We start from the raw sequence: 20,835 nt of genomic DNA on the forward strand, positions 1-20,835 counted from the left end.
AGAAAGATGCTTCAGAAGCTCCATTTCCCTGCGGTTTCCACCCCCGGAGGCTGCAACCTCTGGTCGCGGGGCGGTGGGGACCGAAAGCCCGGGAAGGAGACCGTGGAGGGGACGACGGGACGCGAGCGCGAAGCGGGGCGGGAGAGCGTGGCCCGCGGGCCGCCCCTGCTGTTGTCCGGGGTGCTGAAAAGCCGGGGACGTCCCGGGCGGCGGCAGCCACTGCTCCCTCCCTGAGGGCGGGCGGGGGGTTCAGGCTGAGCACTTGCTAAGCCCGTCCTGGCCCGGGGCCTGGAGGTGCCCACCAGGAGGCCCTCCCCGGACCCTGCTGGGGTACATGTTGGGAGGCGGAGAGCATCTCGGATGCCCCTTCCCCGCCGCTCCGGGTAGCCCCGCGCGGCGACCCCGCTCCACCTGAGCGCTGACTCTCGCCGCCCGGCGCCGCTGCGCCCGCGGGCTGAGCGCGCAACCAGCCGGGGCGCGGGGGGAGGGTGCGGGACATGGGGGCGAAAGCGGCGCCGGTCCCGGGATTGGGGGGTGGAGGCGATTGAGAGCGGGGCATGCGCAGTGGGGCGGAGGAGGTGGCGATGGCCAGGGGAGGCGGGGGGACTGCTGTTTATTTGCAGCTGGGCCAACTCGGCGGCGCAGGCGGCGGCAGAGCGCGGGGCGCTAGCGGCAGGTCCAGCTGCCGCCGACTATGCCCGAGCCCACCTCCGGGCAGCCGCCGCGCGCCGCCCGGTCCCCGGCTGGGGACGATGCCAGACGCCCGGGAGAGGCCAGGGCAGCGGCGGCGGCGCGATGGTAGTGACAAGCTCTGCCCGAGGCGGCGGCGGGGACCGCGCGCCCTCCAGGCGGCGGGGTTGCGGACTTTCGGCGCCTGGGGCCGCGGCGCTGCTGGTCGGGGCGAGCTGCCTGTGCTACGGCCGCTCCCTGCAGGGCGAGTTCGTGCACGACGACGTGTGGGCGATCGTCAACAACCCCGACGTGCGGCCCGGCGCCCCGCTGCGCTGGGGCATCTTCTCCAACGACTTCTGGGGCAAGGGCATGGCCGAGAACACCAGCCACAAGTCCTACCGGCCGCTCTGCGTCCTCACCTTCAAGTGAGTCCCTCACCCCTTGCTCGCGGCCGCCGCCGTTTCTCCTCAGCCCCAACCCGGGCTGGGAGAAGTTGCGGGACTGGCTTGGGGGCCGTTTCTTTTCTCGCCGCCCCTTCCCCTCCACGCCTCCCTCCTCTCCAGGCTGCCCACGCCCCTCTGCTCAGTGGTCCTCCGCCCGGCTGCTTGGGGCTCCCGGGGCGGTTCAGGAGGCGCGGGCCGGGACTTGGAATTGAGTTTCTCGAGAGTCTGCACTCTGGGCGGGCTGGTCTCTGGGGCCAGGGCTGGGAGGGGTCTGGTGGAGCCCACCCGCCTCCGCACAGCTCACCCCCGTGGTACGGTGGCCAAATGAGACCAGCGCGGGCCCAACGAGCTCCGGGCGGGTGGCTGTGGTGGTGAAGCTTCGAAGTTGGGGGTTTCTCGGCGGCTGCTGGTGAGCTGTGCGGACGGGGAGTGTGTCAGCTCCTTGGGAGTCGTGAGCTGCCAGGGCTTGCGTGGGTTTGGGGAGGAGCAGCACAGCGGGCAGAGGCGCTCTCCCGACCTGCAGACTTGGCTGCTCCTGGAGCCTCGCCGATCTTCGGGAAGGGCTCCAGATTTAGACTTTAAAAGGTGCAAAGGAAGGCAGGAAAGCGTGGGATCCTCTGGGGGTCCTGGCGTCCCAGTTGAAGTAGTGTTTCTTTTACAATCTCGGAGTCATGATTCAGCATTTCAAGTGTGAATAAGGTGCAAAGGGAATCGGGAGAACGCCAGGGTTTTGCCGGCTGGAGTATTTTCTTGAATTTAAAAGACGGCTAGCTTCAGGTGGAAGGGGAGAAAGGCTGATGCCAGGGGAGTGCTGGCTCGCGCGTCATGAGCTTGACTCAGCTCCTTATAATTTGGCTCAGCATTTAAGCTTAAAATGTGCTGGACAGAACTGTTGAAATAATATTGGTTCAGTAACATCAGCGTTTTAAGCATTTTCCAACGGGTGTAATATGAACCCGTCTTTGTGGTACTGGTCATTCGAGACAGGGTAAACAGCTTGAAAAGCCTGCCCAGGCCGGGAGGCCGAGGTCTCTTGACAGGTGGCTGATAACTTAGAAAAGGAAACCAGAGCGATTGTACTTAATTCTTCAACTGAAAGTTGAATGTTTTAAGGCGGGTGAGGAAATAGCACATTTGACTCTGAAGAGAGTATTTTATAAACATTTATCCTTTTGGAAAGCGGTTTTGTTTTTCAGCTGAAAGATAATCTCAGCTACTAAGTTGCTCAGTCCGTTTTTTCCCTAAATGTTTCTTAAAATGGCACATTCTTAGATGGCACGATATGTGTATAACTTCTAAATTGACCTGCTTTTTCATTTATTACAGAGGTTTGTTGATTAGTTTAAGGTGTGGTAGCTCACAGCATGAGGTGTGCTGGGCTTATAACAGCCACGGAGACCATCTAGGTCCCTCCTCTGAGCTTTTTCCATGTACAAAGATCAGGGTCAAATGCCTGTGCCCACTTGGTGGAGGGTGGGGAAGAGTGTCTTCACTTCTTGACTTTCTAAAAAAAAAATTTTTTTTTAATTCGTGCAGGAGGTGGCAGGGACAGAGAGAGAGAAGGGGAGGAAAGGAGTAGACAGTGAGGCAAGGCCGTTGAAGAGGAAAGCAGGCGGTTGTGCAGAACAGGGGCAAAGGAGAAGGAGAATTGAGGGGGCAGGGGGCACCTCTTCATTTATGATGCTCACTGGTTATAAAAAGCAGCCTGGTTGCTAAGATGCATTGCTCTTTGCAGAGTGTGTCTTACTGGCTGTGTAAGATATACCTTTTTTTTTCGAGATTGAGTTACAAGTCTAGGGTGCACTAACTGGAAAGTAATAGTGCCTCTTCAGAAAGAGAAATTTAACTAACCTTTCTGTACTCACAGGCATTGATTCGAATAAGATGTGGAGGCTTTCTCATCACAGTCACCTGAGGTGAAACTGCATCTTCCAGCGCAATAGCGTGAGGATGGGCATGTATAAGGGACGCCGTTAACGATGTTAGGCCCACACAACTCTGAAGATTGTTGTAAGGAAGGACAGAAAATCACATTTATTAACTATTCAGTGTGAACCAAGCATTGGCCTAGGAACTTTACATAGATCATGACTTCAATGATTTTTATTTTAGGTAATCGGTGAAAACACAAAGTGGCCTTTGAAATATATTCAAACTATCTTAACTGTATCTTAAGCTTGTTTGAGCAGAAATTTTGAGAATTGAAAACCATTCAATTAATTAATGATTAATTTTGTTGTAAGAACACCTAACGAGATCTGCCATCTTAAATTTTTAAGTGCACAATACAGTATTGTCAGCTATAATGTTGTACAGCCGCTCTGTAGCACTTATTCCTCTAGTATAATTGAAACTATATACCTGTTGAACAGTAACTCTTGGTGCCCCTCTCCTCTTATCCTGCCCTTGGCAACCACCATTTTACTATCTATTTCTATGAGTTTGACTACTTTAGGTACCTCACATAAGTGGACTTCTGCGACTGGCTTATTTCACGTAGCGTAATGCTCTCCAAGTTCTTCCATGTTGTTGCACATTGCAGGATTTCCTCCTTTTTAAGGCTGAATAATATTACATCGTGTATATATATCACTTTTCTTTATCCATTCATCTAACGATAGACACTTAGGTTGTTTTTATATCTTGGTTATTGTGAATAATGCAGTGAACACTGGAGTGCATATATCTCTTCAAGATCCCGATTTCAATTCTTTTGGATATATACCCAGAAGTAGGATTGCTGAATCATATGGTAATTGTATTTTTAATTTTTTGAGAAAGCTCTATCCTGTTTTCCATGGTGGCTGCACCATTTTACTTTCTAGCCAATAGTGTACAAGGGTTCCAAATTCTTCACATCCTTGCCAATGCTTACCTCTTTTTTTTCATAAAAGCCAACCTAACAGGAGTGAGGTGATAACTCATTGTGGTTTTGATTTGCATGATTAGTGCATGATTTGCATGATTAGATTTTGATGATTAGTGATGTAAGCATCTTTCCAAGTACCTATTGGCCATTTGTATGTCTTCGTTGGAAAAATGTCTATTCAAGTTCTTTGCCCATTCTAAAATCAGGTTATTTAATTTCTTCTGCTTTAAGTTGTAGGAATTCCTTATATATTTTAGATATTAACAACATATCAGATATTTGGTTTGCACATATTTTCTCCTCTTCTGTAGGTTGCCTTTTCACTCTGTTGATTTGTTTCCTTTGCTGTGCAAAGGCTTTATGGTTTGATGTAGTCCCACTTGTCTAATTTTGCTTTTATTGTTTGTACTTTTGTTATCACATCTAAGAACCCACTGCCAAACCTAACATCATGAAGTTTTTCCCCTGTGTTTTTCTTCTAGGAGTTTTATAGTTTCAGGTCTTACATATAAATTTTTGATACATTTTTCGGTTGATTTTTGTGTATGTTGTAAGATAAGGGTCTAGTTTCATTCTTTTGCATGTGGATAACCAGTTTTCCCAATACCATTTATTGAAGAGACTGTACTTTCCCCGTTGTGTATTCTTGGAACCCTTGTTAAAGATCATTTGACACATATATGTGGGTTAATTTCTCTATTCTTTTCCATTGGTCTATATGTCTGTTTTTATGCCAGTACTGTACTGTTTTAATTACTGTAACATTGGAATATATTTTGCAGTCAGGAAGTGTGGTACCTTTAGCTTTGTTCTTCTTGATCTATTCAGGTTCTTTTGTGGTCTGTATGAAATTTATGATTTTTTTCTTTTTCTGTAAAAAATGCCTTGGGATTTTGATAGGGATTACATTGAATCTGTAGATGGCTTTGGGTGATATGGACATTTTAACAATATCAAGTCTTCCCATTCATGAACATCGGATGTCTTTCCATTTATTTGTGTCTTTAATTTCTCTCATCAGTGATTTGTAGTTGTAAGTGTATACGTTTTTCATCTCTTTGGTTAAGTTTATTCCTAAGTATTTGATTCTTTTTGATGCTATAGTAAATGAGATTGTTTTCTTAATTTTGGATAGTTCATTCTTAGTGTATAGAAATATGGCTGATGTTTGTACGCTGATTTTTGTATCCTGCAACTTTACTGAATTTGTGTATTAGTTCTGATAGATTTTTGGTGGCATCTTTAGGGTTTCTGCATATAAGATCATGTCATCTGTAAACAGTGATAATTCTACTTCCTCCTTTCTGATTTAGATATCTTTTATTTATTTTCCTTGCCTAATTGCTCTACCTAGGACTTCCAGTTCTATGCTGAATAGAAATGACAAGCGTGGGCATTCATGCCTTGTTCCTGATCTTAGGAGGAAAATTTTCAGTTTTTCACTGTTGAATATGATGTTAGCTGTGGCCTATTCATAAATGTTCTTTATTATGTTGAGGTAAATTTCCTATAAACCTAGTTTGTTGAGAGTTTTTTACCATTAAAGTGTGTTGAATTTCATCAGATGTTTTTTTCTGCATCTATTTACGATGATCATGTGATCTTTATTGTTCACTTTGTTAATGTAGTGTATCACATTAACTGACTTGCGTATGTTGAGCCATCTTGGCACCCCAGTGATAAAAGCCTTGGCACCCCAGTGATAAAAGCCATCATGGTGTATGATTTTTTTTAATGTGTCGTTGAATTTGGTTTGCTAGTATTTTGTTGTGGATTTTTGCATCTGTGTTCATCAGGGAAATTGGCCTATACTTTTCTTTTCTTGTAGTGTCTTTATCTGGCTTTGCAAACCCATTTTTTAAAAAACACGTTGAATTTTGAGATAATTGTACATTCCTATGCAACTGTAAGTAATAATATAGAAATCCATCATATCCTTTATCCATTTTCCCTGGTGGTAACATCTTGCATAACTATAGTACACAGTCACAACCAGGGGGTTGACATAGATACAATCCACAGTTTTTATTCAGGTTTCATCAGTTTTACATATATTCTTTTTCTTCTTGTTGAATGTATATTTAGTCTATGCAGTTTTATCATGTGAGCCTACCATCTCAGTCAAGATATAGAATAGTTCTATCACAAAGAGCCTTCATGTTTTCCTATCATAGCTATAGACACCTAATTGATAACAGCTACTAATATGTACTCCATCTCTATGTAATTTTGTCATTTCAAGAATGTTCCATTTAGAACCATACAGAGTGTAAACTTTGAGACTTTTTTGCACTCGGAATAATTCTCTGGAGTTTATTCAGATTGTTGCATGTATCAGTATTTCATTCCATTTTATTGCTCAGTAATATTCCATTGAATGCATGTATCACAGTGTGTTTAGTTATTCATCTGTTAAAGGACTTCTGGGTTGTTTCCAGGTTTTAGCTATTACAAATAGTGCCACTACAAACATTCATTTACAGGTTTTTATGTGAACATAAGTAGTTGTTTCTCTGGGATACATGTTCAGGAGTACAATTGCTGGGTCATATGGTAGTTGCATGTTTAGTTTTTTAAGAAACTGATAAACTGTTTTCCATCCATCCTATCAGCAGTGTATGTTTCTCTGCTTCCTCACCAGATTTGGTATTGTCACTGTTTTTTATTGTAGCCATTCTGGTAGGTGTGAAGTTGTGGCTTTAATTAGCATTTCCCTAATGGCTGATGGTGTTAAATTTTTTTTCATGTGTCTATTTGCCTTCTGTATGTCCTCTTTGTTAAACTTTCTCTTCATATTTTTTGTTGATTCTCTAAATGGATCTTTTTCTAAATGTCGAGTTTTGCGGTTTCTTTATACATATTAGATATAAATCCTTTGTCAGATATGTGGTTGGTAAATATTTCCTTCTACTCTATAGGTAGTCTTTTGAGCTTCTTAACAGGGTTTTTCCCTGTGCAAAACTCAAACTGATTTTTTTTATTAAAAGTATTATCTTTGATTTAGTGAATGAATGTCACACATACTAACGGCTAGAAATTCCCTTAAGAATAAACAATAAAAAAAATATTTATTTATTTATAAAGATGTGTAATGCTTTTTTTTTTCTTCTTTTTAAGTTTTTGGCTGCACCAAAGATCCGTACTGGGGATCTTAGTTCCCTGACCAGGGATCAAACCTTTGCCCCCTGAGGTGGAATCTTAGCCGCTGGACCACCGGGGAAGTCCCTGTAATGCTTGTTATTATAAAGGTACTTACTTGTGTAGAAAGAGACTATTCACAGTTTTTCTCACATAAGAAATGGGCAGCAGTTGAAGTGAGGAAATGGATTATTAGAATGTCTCCTTTTACCAGTTTGGAGGGCAGGGCACAATGGAAAATGAAGGCAGCTTATGAAGGTGCAGTGATTTGTATCATATCAATTTAGCTAACTGGAACTGCGACTTAGAAATTCCTTTCCTGTGTTGTACAGGGCAAGGGCTGGACAGGAGAAATTTCTTCAAGGTTTGGAAAGTGAAGGTGAAGTGGTTACCGACGAGGATTCTTGGCCTCCTTAATCAATAGAAATTGAACTGAGGCCAGACAAATTCAGGCAAGGCTTTACCGGGGCCCCTGCTGCAGCAGGGGGCAGTGAGAACAAGCAACAGGTTCCCTTGCCTGTTCTCGCTTCCAGAGGGGGGCCAGCTTGTTCCTTACATGGGGTGAGGGTAGGAGTGTGTCCAGGGGTCAGGCCAGAGGGGTGACTTAGGTGGTTTGCCCACCCATTAGGTGGTGTCCGGTGCAGGGGGCGTGCGCAGCGTCCTGCTTGTGCTCAGGGCCCTTCAAAAGTGGCAGTTGGGTTTTTGGTCTCTTTGAATGTTTTATCCAGAATTTGCCCCAGCTGGGCATGCAAGCAGTTATTTTTAGTCCCATATAGTTTCTTTGTATTTTGTTGCTCAAGGAGAGGTTTCTCCAGGTGCAAGCATTGCAGCACTGCAGCAAAGGGTCTCAGGTTCCAGCCTGTCTCAAAGTGGCCATGTTCCCGAAAGTGCAGTCCCACTGCTCACCGCTGGAAAGCCAGTGCTTGAGAGGAAAGGTTGGTGGAAAAGAAAGTTTGCTTATTTCGGAGGCGACAACTGGGGGAGAAGGTGGACCCATGTCCAAAGTCCAACTCCCCACTGACAATCAGCGGACAGGAGCTTTTAAAGGGGTGTTTCAGGGATGTATAGGCGGAGGGAGGGGGCCGTGTACAGGAACAGCACAATCAGCTCTGACAGTCATCTTGAACTTGGTCATGCGGTGGTGGTCTGATCAGCATCATCTTGATTGTTTTAAACACAGGGTCAGTCCCAGGGTTGGTTTGTGCCCATTTCTTTGAGGCCAGTTCTTGGAATTGTGGCAATTTATGTGATGGCTACAGTCTGGTCATCATGTAGTTAACTTCTTCCACCTGATGGGGGTTTCAATATTTACAAAACAGCTCAAAAGATATGGCTCAGGATATTATCTATAGCCCTTGAGGAGGAACTAAAAGTCCTTGACTTTGCTTAATGACTAAACTATTTAGTCTTGTTTGACTGCTTTCCTTTGCTTCTGCATTTTCTCACTTCTCTGATTAAATTTTTTCTTTGACTAAAGATTTTCTACAGACAAAAGGCGTGCGGAGGACATGTGGTCGGGGTGGGGTGGGGTCTGTCCTGGGAAGGCCACATAGGGTCCTGTTCTGTTTCAGCCATGTACCCACTCAGAAGGTGTGTGTAGGTTTGGTGTGTCGCAGCTCATGCTGGTTGCCCCAGGCTTGCTGAGTAACCTGCTCTGGTGTGCAACAGCAGCTAATTCTGCAGCTCCTCCGGAATTCTCCAGATCTCCTTTAGCTACTTGGAATCACAGTGCAGGTATGTGTGCAGCACTGTGGAGACTGCTGGCCTGTTTGCAAGCCACTCCCATAGTTAAAGTTGGAGCCTAGGAGGCTGCAAGAAACAGAAGTGTATTCTAGTTAATCTTTGTGGGTTCCAGTCCCTCCTTCCTTTCCCCTACTTCAAGTCCATCCTTCCTTCTCGAATGCCTGCCCTGCTGGCGTTCCACTTGTTATAGACACAGGAGCAGCAGCCTTGCATAGGCTATGTAAGGAGTTCCCATGATTGTGGAAGGTCAAAACGCTGCAGCAAATTCCTGCTGCTGTATCATTCCTGATCTGCTTCTCTGGTCAAACTTTAACTGATACAAATAATAATTTCTTTGTGTTGCTTGAAGTGAATTTAGAATTCTAATGAATTTCTGTCTCAAGTCAAATCTTCTGTTCAGTCTTTTCATAATCTCATTTCCAAGGACACACAGGAATATTTTTGGACTGTTGTAGAGCAGAATCAAAACATCTGTGAAAACTTAATCTGCAGCAGTAACCTTTTTTATTTTTCTTCTTTATCCTTCACTGGCCATGACATGTTTTTCACTGTGGAATCAGGTGAAGCACATTAAGTCACTTTGTAGACACTGAATTGACACAGAACCAAACCTCGTAATGCCCGTAACGCCCACCTTGAAAAATGGTCCTGATTGATATAAAAGGTGCTTAGCTTTTAAAATTTTATTTCCTTTCTACCCCCCTTTCTCTTGAGGAGAAGCTCCTGCTGGATTGTTAGCGGTGCCCTTCCATATCAAGAAGCAAGGAGAAGCTTCCTTCAACAAGAAAGGACCAGCGGTTTTTCCATGTTAATGATGGGGAAGCGAAGGCAAATTAAATGACCTCAATTCTCTTTCCAGGTTTAGGCTGTTGAATCATAGTATTCTACTAGTTCGCTATAAAGTTTTATTTTATTGAAGGCTCTGATGGTAATATAAACCAGATGAGTGAAAGTGGCTGGTTTAAAATGTCAGAGTTAAAAAATAGAATATCTTAATATGTGCAGCTGTAAGGATTTGCAACATTTTAATGTTTAGATCTTGAGAGTTTTTTTGCATCAGTTTGCATCTTCTAGTCACAAATGATATGCCAACCATGAAAATCAACTCTAACCGCTGTGCCCAAAACCTGAAAGAAATGGTTTGATTTGACCTCTATGGGAATTCATTTTGAGATAGTCTATTGCTACAAGACATAATTCTGTTTTCTAAGTCTGTGATAGGAGACAAGTGAAGACTGTTTAGGATGTTTGACTAGATTGTCTAGGATGTTCAGTGATGGATGTAGTTAAGGAAAAATGTGATTGGAGGCAATAAAGATTTTATAGAGAAAAATGAATAAAAGAAGTCCTCTGAAAATTTCATGCCAAACTAAGTTTATCTTAGAAACCCCAAGACGAGGAGGTTAGCATCCTTGCCTGTTAGGATATGCTTTAGATGTAAGATAGCCTTTAGGCTACAGTCTGTCTGGTGGTGTAGGAGGGATAGAAAATGAGAGGAATATATTTCTGTATCATGAGGGTATTTTTTGTGTGTGTGTGTGGTATGCTCTCACACATCTCACTATCGTGGCCTCTCTCACTATCGTGGCCTCTCTCACTATCGTGGCCTCTCCCGTTGCGGAGCACAGGCTCCGGACGCGCAGGCTCAGCAGCCATGGCTCACGGGCCCAGCCGCTCTGCGGCATGTGGAATCTTCCCGGACCGGGGCACGAACCCGTGTCCCCTGCATCGGCAGGCGGACTCTCAACCACTGCGCCACCAGGGAAGCCCCAAACATATATACCTTTGAAAGAAAAAAACATTTGCTAAAAATTGACAGCTCAGTTATAGGTATAACTAACTATATTATATTTGGTGTTGATCTGTTCATTTTTGTTATTTACTGCCTCACTTCTGGAAGATTTTTCTTCTGGGACTTGCTTCCTTCTGTGGTCACTGATCTTCCTGCCCTCAGTTTCCTCACCCTTTCTTTGATGCAGTCGCTACTCTGAATACTATGTGACAACAGAGACTGTAACGGCCTCCTCCTGACCGGCTCCCTTTTGCCTGACCCCTCCCTACAGCTTCCTCAGCCAGGTGAGGATGAGTTTTGCTTTTGCCTCAGGGCACCATCTCCCTGCTGCACTTTTGTTTACATTGGTGCCTTGGAACGCATCCTTTGGTTCTTTATATACATGAAGTGATGACGAGTTGCTGATTTATTCCTGGTCCTGGAGGGAATGCAAAAGAAGAGCAACTAAAATGATTAAGGGCCTAAGGGATTCTCCTTAGAGGAAAAACGAGAAGAACCAGATGTCGTTGTTTATTGGCTGAATGATCTAAGACTATGGAAAGCATTTAGAAGTATGAGAGCTGTAATGAAGGCAGGAGGTAAGAAGAAGAAAAATGAACGGGGATATAGGAAGACGGGAGAACTAGAACCGGGCTGTGGAAAGTCACCCGGAAGGTGTTGGAGAACCCATCATTTGAGACACCAAAAACAGAAGATGAGGGGTACATTTAATTTTTTCTTTTCCCAGGTTTATAGTCTTACTGGAAAAGAATGTATGTTGTGTTGTTGCTGAGAAAACTGGATATTTTCCGGCAAGCATGGCAACCATATGCAGCCTTACCTTAAGCTTTGAGACCTGGGTATTGTTGTTCTGAGTATCACCTGTCTTGAATCACTGGGTTGCTTAGGGCAGACCTCTGGGCCCCATCTCAGATCTACTGGCTTAAAATATCTTGGGATGGGATTAGGGAATCAGCGGTTGCAACTAGCACACTGGTGATTGAGAATCCAGGGAAGCACTGGGACTCAGTGGAAGTCTATGTTTAATGAGGTTGAGATGCCCAAATCTGCCTGGCATGGCAGAGAAAGGACTCCAGAAGCTCATTGAGATAGGAATGTCGGGGTGCATTTATCACCTCGTCTGCACACACCTCACTCCCACCCTCTACTGCATTCCCTGAGAGGGCCAGGTGCTTCTCCCTTCATTGAGACATTGAGAGATACATTAGTGAGGGAGTGCCTGCAAGGTTGGGAAGCTCTGTGTCGGCTCTTTTCTGTAGGCCGAGTGTGATGTGGGAGATGCTGCCATTGAGGTGGGTTTTCCGACTCCACTGGGGGTGATGGGATCCTGGAGTTCCGGAGGCCAAGTGACAGAGCTTAGCTGCCAAAGACTAGGTGAGAGCATTTGCTATGACAGGCATGAGGATGCGGTGATAATCAGAATGTTTTGACCCACAGGGATCATTGGTGGTGGCATGAAGTAGTCAGGCGGCCCTCTTAAATGTTACTTGATCTATATACCAGGAAAATTGCAGGTTCAGGGCCCAGAACTAGACACGAGTCACGGCGATGGAACATCACGACCTCTCACGCAGTTTCCAGACCCCTGCCAGTTCATTGACGTACGGCTGTTTGACTGAAATAGAGTTGGGGTCCCCTTGAGGAGGGACCCTAGTATATTCCCTAGTAGAAGTCTCTTGCAGAGATACAGGCTGTTTTTATTTTTTTCCTAAACCAGAGGTATTTTTCAAAGAAGAAAACTAAAAGAGAGTAATGGGCTTTACCTAGAGCTCTAGGCTGTGAGGTGTGCGTTGCTGGATGAGGGACAACCAATGACTTTCTTCTCCTCTCCTACCCCTCTTCCTGTGGCTGCTTGATGCCAAACTGTGTGACCCTGTGACCTTTCCTGGGAACAGGTGCCTTCCGATTGCTGTAAGCTCAGTATGCCCCCCCCCCCCCTTTCTGGGCACTTTTACGAAGAGGCCGAGGATTTCAGACAGAGACGGGGCTCTTTACGTTCTGTTTGCCAAAATCTGGAAGGCTTTCAGCCAGTAGGCATGACTATCAAGATTATTTTAGAAAAAAACGTTGTTTTACTTCCTATTGCTTGGCCTACCTTTATATGAGAAAGGAAGGCTAAATCAAATAAAGTTAGAGATTCTTTGAATAGAAAGAGAAAGATGATCTTTTCCAACTTCCAACTTCATGTAAGTTTATTTGTTCGTCCAGTAAACCTTCACTTAGAATCTACTGTGTGCTAAGTGAGATGGATACAGTGACAAAAAATTAATTTCTAAAAATGTATGAAAATGCTCATAACATTTGAGGAGTGTAGTAAAAGAGTTTTAAAAAACTGATTAAATTCTATGATGGAAGTACGTTCAGGGTGACGTGGAACCTGAGAGACTGTCCTCCCTAGGTGGTGTTTAAGGTAGGCTGTTATCGCATCTCTGTGTGGACATTTCTGGTTATCCCAAACACCGATTCTAGTTTTAGATCTTACATCTTTCTCTGAGCTGAAGTCTGCCTCTCAGTAGTTAGTTAGCAGGCCCCGTGGCAAACTGTGAGTACTTGAACCACCTAAATGGGCACCCAGGTATGTCTATGCAGCCACGGAGGCCCAGAGTTGCCAGGTCTTCTAATATTTGAAGAGAAGCTGGAAGTTTTTATATGAAATCACCTGTTTTATTGTGTGACGAGCATGCACCAGGCACTGTGCTAGACACTGGGGATGTAGCCATGAATATGTCAGAGAGCCTTTCCCCTGGAGAACTTGGTATCATTTCTGTCTGCCACCTTTCTCCAGGCTGAGTGTCCCCCATTTCCTCAAACCTATCTCCCTGTGACATCACTTAGAGACCCTTCCCCCAGCATCCTGGAGCTGTCCTGTGAAGGTGCTCTGGCGTTGAAGTAGCACCCTGAGGGGCTGCTGCCCCACACTGGACACCACCCACGTTCCCTTTCCCACTTGCACAGAGAAGGCCTCCCTCTTCCTTATCTCTGTACCTGGTAGGTTCTCCTACTGCTAGAATTCTCTCACTTTTAATCATCTTTCTCTGTTTCTCCTCTCTTTCACCTGCTATGCTGTTAACTCTTCAGTAGCCAATGCTGTGTCTTCTCTTTGTATCTCTGGGCTCCACGTTATACCTGGCATCTAGCAGTTGCTCAATAAATATCTGTTGGAGTGAATTGAAATGAAAAATATTGACTTAGGCGGTTCCCTGACTGTCTATTGGTAGTTTGGTCTGTTTCGGTAACCAGGACACAGTAACTCGGAGCTTAGGATAGAGTAACAGCCCTTGGACATACCATGTGTAGAGTTTTAATCTGGATTGCGAATATCTTGTTCTCTTTTATGTCCAAATGTGGGTCTTTACTGTTACCCATATTCTGTCGAATCCTCTTAGAATGAAGTAACAACTTCAAGCATTTAAATTCTTTGTGAAACTCAGTCTCCCAGTACGGTAACTAACTCTCCTTCCCAGATACAGGCCTTCTGCAGGTTTGGTTAGCATATACTATAGATTCGTTTAAGATTTTGGTAAAAATATTGAACAGCTCAGAGATATTATCAGAACCTGTGACGTACCCTGGAGGTCTCCATCTGAGGAGACATTGATTTATTATTCACCACTCTTTGTGTGTGCTCAAACCTGTCTTATTCTATCTTGTATGCAAGGAGATCCTGAGAGAGTCTGATAAATGTCTTTGTTAAAATAAAGATGTCATGCATCTATCACATCCCGTCTCCTATTAACATGTGAATTAGTCAGTTAACTCCCTTTTTGTGAACCCCTGTTGGCGCCCAGAATCAGATTCTTTTTCCAGGGCTCACAAATAGAATAAGTTCTAAAATTTTGTCATCATTTCATCTTAAGCTCACTTGTCTATAATTTGGAGAGTTCTTTCTCCATCTTTTAGACATTTAGAAAACTCTCCTAATTCTAGATTTTCGGTGATTTCTCAAAGCTTAGATTCACTAGTGTCAGGTACATGTGAGAGGCTTTCACACTGCTACCTCATCACTGCAGTGGTTCCCCATTCAGCAATTAAAAAAACATATTTTGGCATCTACTTGAATTCACTTAAAACACCAGGCACTCTGTCCTAACCGATTTCCAGATATAATCTATATGGATAACATCTGCATATTTTCAGATATGACACATATGGACACAAAGGTGACTCATGCCTACTATTTTATATCATTTTGGAAGGGGAAAGGAATGTATGTTAATTACCTCATAAAAGTGTGGTAATATAGTACGGTCGGTCGTCTTCAGTGATGCTTTTTACTTTCCAAATGGTTGAATAACAAATAAATTAGAAAAATAATAGGTCTTTTGTTTTCTTTTTAGAAACAGTGCTATTATTTGTAATCCAGAGTTATGATCTAAAGTATAATATGTGTGGGAATAGTCAAATCCATAAGGGTTTTGGTTTATTAGGTGTCTTTCCTTCTCTGTATTGCCGTTTTTGTAATTAACACAGTGAGGTGCATCTTTTAGATTGACAGGGCCATTTCCATCTCTTCCTCTACTCACACTCACAAGACTTCTTGTGGGAGTTTGCTCCCACACCAAGCAATTCTCCGACACCTGCTGGGTGTCCTAGAATTCGATTCAGTCCTGACACTCCCTACCTGGAGTTAGCATCAGATCCGCCCAGGGAAGGGCTTGGTTCTACACGATTGCCCCACTTCAGACACCAGTCGCAAGTACTGGGTCCCCAGGTTACCCCCATTTATGTCTGACCTGGCTACAAGTTGGGGGTTCCCAGAACCCCCTCCTCAGCTTTGATAATTTGCTGTAATGGCTCACAGAACTCAGAGAAACACTTATGTTTACCAGTTTATTACATAAAGAAGGGTATGATAAAGTGTACAGATAAACAGCCAGGTGAAGGGATGCACAGACTAAGGTCTGGAGGGTCCTGAGTGCAGAAGCTTCTGTCCCTGTGGAGTTGGGCTGCATCACTCTCTGGGCATGTTGATGTGTTCACCAACCTGGAAGCTCTCTGAACCCCATAGTTCAGGGAATTTTATGGAAGCTTCATCACGTAGGCATGATCGATTATTAACTCAGCCTCCCTCACCTATGCCCTCCCTGAGGATGGGGGTAGGGCTGAAAGTTCCAAGCTTATAATCGCACGTGATCTTTCTCGCGACCAGCTCCCATCCTGAAGCCATCCAGGAGCCCAGTAAAAGTCACCTCATTAGAACAAAAGACACTCCTATCTCCCAGGGAATCCAAGGGATTTAGGAGCTCTGTGTCAGGAACCAGGGACAAAGACCAAGGATTAGAACAAAAGGTGCTCCCATTGCTCTTATCACTTAGGAAATTGCAAGGAATTTACGAGCCCAGTGCCAGGAACTTGGGGGCAGAGACCAAATATTAAAACAAAAGACGTTCCTAGCACGTGTATCACTTCGGAAATTACAAAAGTTTTAGGGCCTCTGACCAGGAGTTGGGATGAAGATCAAAATATATATTTCTTACTATATCACAATATCACATGTATATGTATATATATTTTTGAATACTTTTCTGGTTATTTCCTTACAGAAAATTCCTAGAAGTGGAATTTTTGGCCAAAAGTTGTATAATTTTTAAAGCCTTTGATACATGTCGACAACCTAGAGACCTTTCAGTTTGGGCACCCACCTACCACATGTGAGATTGCCTGTTTTCTCTCATTGAGATGGGTGTGAATGAATTTTAAATGAATGGCTTAGCTGGTCTGGAAAACTCAGCCTGATGAAGTGAGAAACAGTGTAAAATCAACCTCAGGGGGATGGGCTGTCAGGGAACTGCACCCCCGTTCCCCGAGGATAGGGACTTAGTCTTGTCCTTCTCAGAGCTCCGCCATCCTGAGCTTTCTGATTTCCGGCAGCTCTATCGGCCTGTGGGCGTCCTCTTTTACTGGAATGGGAGGGATGCTGTTCTCCCTTCTTTAGCTGGACGTGCCAGTCCCCTAGTTCACTGCCCTTTCCTCTTTCCTTCTGAATGAGGTATTTCACACTGGGCTCCTATCTTAAGGATCTTGGGGGTGTGCGCAGACTCATGGGTCTGTCAACACAGCTGTCTGGAATCTTGCTTTGGAGCCCTGGAGTTGGATCCCTCACAGCAATTCATTTTTCTAGGCTTAGTTAGGACCATGATTACTTCAGTGGGAATGAAAATTGAGTTGATTAAGTGACTATGACATTTAGATTCATATGTCCAAATAAAGCCTGAGATGTTTAAAATTCTGTAGGTTAAAGCTGTGTATGAATCAAGTCAAGTGTTTAGAATATGCATATGCCATCGCTAAAGTTGACTTTTAGATTCTTCATTGTTTTTGGCAAACAGGAGGTGTTTGTGTAGGAGAAGCAGATCAAGAGCATGAGAATAAAGATGTGGTATTACTGTTTTGGTAAACTGGGCTGGAGTCTAGACAGCTATAGGCAGTACCACTTAGGGTGTGTATGCTCTCCCAAGAGAACCCTTCCCTATACAATTGTATCTTTTCTATAACCCTACAGACTCAGTTGGGGACATTCTGTCCTGTTTTTAAATTAAAAGCTACCTTCAGAAGTCTCTCTGTTGTGCATTTCTGTTTTAGGAAAGTGTTTTTTAAGATGTTGAGCAATTAATTTCCCTTCTCTTTGTGGTTCTCTTTTTAGTTTCTTTGTTGTAATCCTAGAATTCAGATTCTGAGATCTATAGGAATTTATGTTAGAAAACATTTAATACAAATTCTGAAATGCTATGTTCTTTCTCATCCTTATAATTTCTGCTACAGCTGGTAATTGTGGATAGGTGCCCTGAAGATCCCTTGTGGAGTGGTAATTAACGATGATTCCTTGTGCGTAATCTGAAAATTTGGTTCCTGGTGGCACCGTAGGTGAGAGAACACAGTCATACCTGGTTTGTCTCAACCTTGACCACAGCCGCAGTTTCCTGCTCTCTTTCTAATCTGTGGTGGCCATAGCTCTGACCCACAGCGCTGTGGACTTGCCTCTAACACTCAGCTGCTTAGGAAGAGGTGGCCATGATACTGGGGGGTGTTTGCATCAGCCAGGGAGTGAGGGAAAAAGGGGTGGCATGCCTGTCTGCCTGCCTTCTCAGTGAGGCCACAGTTTTCTGAAGTAATATTGTATTGCATTTGCAGTGATTTCTGCAGATAGCAAAATTTTTAGATAGGAAAAAAATTACACTCAAATGTACAGAATCACCTGATATTGGGAATCATTTAAAAATAATTGAATAACTTATCTTTTAAAATGATGGATTTCCTTTGTTTGTGCTTATGTTCTGTTTGTAGCTAATTCAGTTTTTGTTTGTTTTTACAGGCTAAACATCTTTTTGACTGGCATGAACCCATTCTACTTTCATGCAGTAAATGTCATTTTACACTGCCTAGTGACCCTTGTGCTGATGTACACCTGTGACAAAACTGTCTTCAAGAATCGTGGACTTGCTTTCGTTACAGCATTGCTTTTTGCTGTGCATCCTGTTCACACAGAGGCGGTGAGTGTCATTGGAACTCAATGAAATAATGAAGCAAAAAAGTGATCCTGGGCTTCCTGGTGGCGCAGTGGTTGAGAGTCCGCCTGCCGATGCAGGGGACACGGGTTCGTGCCCCGGTCCGGGAGGATCCCACGTGCCGCGGAGCGGCTGGGCCCGTGAGCCATGGCCGCTGAGCCTGCACGTCTGGAGCCTGTGCTCCGCAAGGGGAGAGGCCACAACAGTGAGAGGCCTGCGTGCCGTGGAAAAAAAAAAAAAAAAAAAAAAAGTGATCCTTTTTCCCTTTCGAAATCATGTGAATTTAAAGCTCTACTAAAGTGTTTATCTTTATATATAAATCATTCTGCATGACAGCTTTTCTTTCTGAATGTTCAAATGGCCTTTACTGCACCTTCAGGATTTCACACCTGTTTTTCACACCTGTTATTATTACAGGTGGCAATAAATGACCACAGTTCTTTATCTGCAGAAAATTTAAGTCCTAATGTGTTTTAAACAGCAAGGGGCATTTTGAGATACTTAACGCTGAGTCATTGTTTGTGCTCTACAGTTTTTTAACCTTTTCTCACTCTGCTTTATGTTTATAATATTCATGATGCACAACTGTAAGTGCTAGGTGAGAGACTATAAAAAGTTGAACTAACATTCTTCAAGTTAGACACATTTAGGAGACTTACCATCAGTTTTCCAAGTTATTTAGTATGAATTGTAGTTATTTGGTGGATAAGGAGAAATTTATTTAGAAAATATAGATAGTTTAGATCTGTGCTCTTATTTAAAATATGGACTTAATCATTCACCAAGATGGCGTCATCCAGCTAACCTTGTTTCACATCTCAATAAACACAGTTGGTTTATTTCATGTGTATTGCTAGGGGTGGATGAAGACTTTCCAAGGGGTATGTGGGTACCACAGTTTTAAAAGAATTGTTTCCAGAGGCTCAGATTGCATCCGGACACTTTCCTGCAGCTCACATCTGGGTCTGAGTGCACACCTGGGGGAAAGGTGTCAAATTGATTCTCCTCTCCCTGTTCCCCTTTCAATTGCCTTTTTCTTATTTAAAGAAAAATAAGGAATGTCTTGCATACATTTACTATGCCCCAGGGGTACAAACAGGCACCTTACAATGAAACAATTTGATATATTGGTGTCAGCCAGGTCTCCTCTAATTAAGGCATCATAAACCCAAAGTAGGGCTTCTTGTCTTTTTCTGTCTTTACATATTTCTGTGAGGAATGCAGCATGGCATTAGAAGTAGGCTGTGGTGGCCTGTGAGATTCTGGTTGTCATGGGGATGTATAATATGTTCATTTGATCTGACACAAGAAGTCTGATTTGGCCAATTGGCTTAATAATGAGAAATGGTTAGGCCATATGATGGACGTTTGCCACAAACAAAATTCTAAATCTGTAAGCTCAAGGTTTTGACACAAGTGAGAGTGATAAAGAGCGAGTGATAAAGAAGAAAATTATTTTATAAAAAATTACTTTCTTAAGGGTACTTTTTCCAGCCCTTTCTGGGTATTTTGGACTGAACAAGGTACCTGTAAGTGGAAGACTATTAAGTATAAGTAATAGTCCTTTGCAATTAAGTATAAGTAATAGTCCTTTGCAAAGTCTCAGTCAAGCCTTTTTGCTGTACTTCTGAGAAACTGTGAAAGCAAACGAAACTAATAACAGGTAACTCTAATGATGGGTACACTTCATTTATTTGCTTTCAGCCAGATTAAAGGAGAACCTGATAGAATTGTCTGCTGGTAGATCATTAAACATTATGCAAGATGATAGATCACCATGATTTTTCAAATAACTTGGGTGTTCAAAGAATTAAGTCACTGTATAACATGGCTACTTCTGTCCTCATTTATATAAGCAGTGTTTAAATACAAAAGCTACGGATAGGACTGATGCCGCATGCTTTCTTATTCTAACAAAAAATAATATTCAGTCATAGATAACTGAATTTATTAAAAAGAAAGTTACAACTGTATTAAGAGGTGTATGTTTTATATTTAATAATTATTTATCATTTTTTCTAACTTACGATGTATTTAATAATTGAAAATAATAGTAATTGGACTAATAATACAAAATTGAAAATTAGCACTTAGGTGTTTTGATCACAGGAAATTTAAAAAATAAATTTAATTGCATATGTATTTTTACTACAGAGAGAGATAATAAGTAGAATATTTAAAAATGTAACTATAACACATTAAGAAAAAATGCTGAGGGGGAAATAAAATGGAAATATGAGTTTAAGGGGAAAGGGTGTAAGATGTCTATCATTTAGAGAAGAGCCTGTTCATATTTGTGTAAGGGGGACATGATGAGCTTCAAATTGCTGTGGTATGTTTCAGGTGCATTTGGTGCATTTAAAGGAGTAACATTATGGCGTTATTTTAAAATGTCAGTTTCTAAAATGCACAGGAAGTTAGATCCTTTGAATTATTTAAAATTATGATGAAAAATTTTAGATGTGAATTTTAAAAGATGAGAGCAATGCATAAGTTTTCAATATGATTGTTAGATGAAGAGAAATAATCAAGGACCACTACTCCTAGCCATATAGAATATATGACACCAGGTCAGTGGCAATGTTTTAATCTAAGCCCATCAACAATATTATGTTTCTGACAAATAATTTCATAAGTAGAGTTAAAAATTCATGCTTAGAGTGTCTTGGAGAA

The 20,835-nt window shown here is 43.1% G+C and overlaps 1 protein-coding gene across 6 annotated transcripts in view; it reads left to right on the forward strand.

Annotated features, from left to right (window-relative positions):
* The first annotated feature begins 430 nt into the window (after positions 1-430).
* Positions 431-20,835, forward strand: part of TMTC1 (transmembrane O-mannosyltransferase targeting cadherins 1) — a 263,316-nt gene continuing 242,911 nt past the window's right edge. For 4 of the 6 annotated variants that reach the window (XR_013830478.1, XM_079936645.1, XM_079936646.1 and 1 more), the window contains exons 1-2: positions 431-1,097; positions 17,970-18,147. Coding sequence is in view for 5 of the 6 variants with exons in the window: in XM_079936645.1 (XP_079792771.1) it covers positions 796-1,097; positions 17,970-18,147 (480 nt within the window). In the remaining variant the exon portion in view is untranslated. Of the gene's footprint in view, positions 1,098-1,505; positions 1,525-9,894; positions 10,942-17,419; positions 17,522-17,969; positions 18,148-20,835 lie in introns of those variants that run through there. The other 2 variants (XM_079936649.1, XM_079936648.1) reach the window with 2 other exon arrangements.

This window comes from Stenella coeruleoalba (assembly GCF_951394435.1).
Source record: "Stenella coeruleoalba genome assembly, chromosome: 11".
Lineage (NCBI taxonomy): Eukaryota > Metazoa > Chordata > Mammalia > Artiodactyla > Delphinidae > Stenella > Stenella coeruleoalba.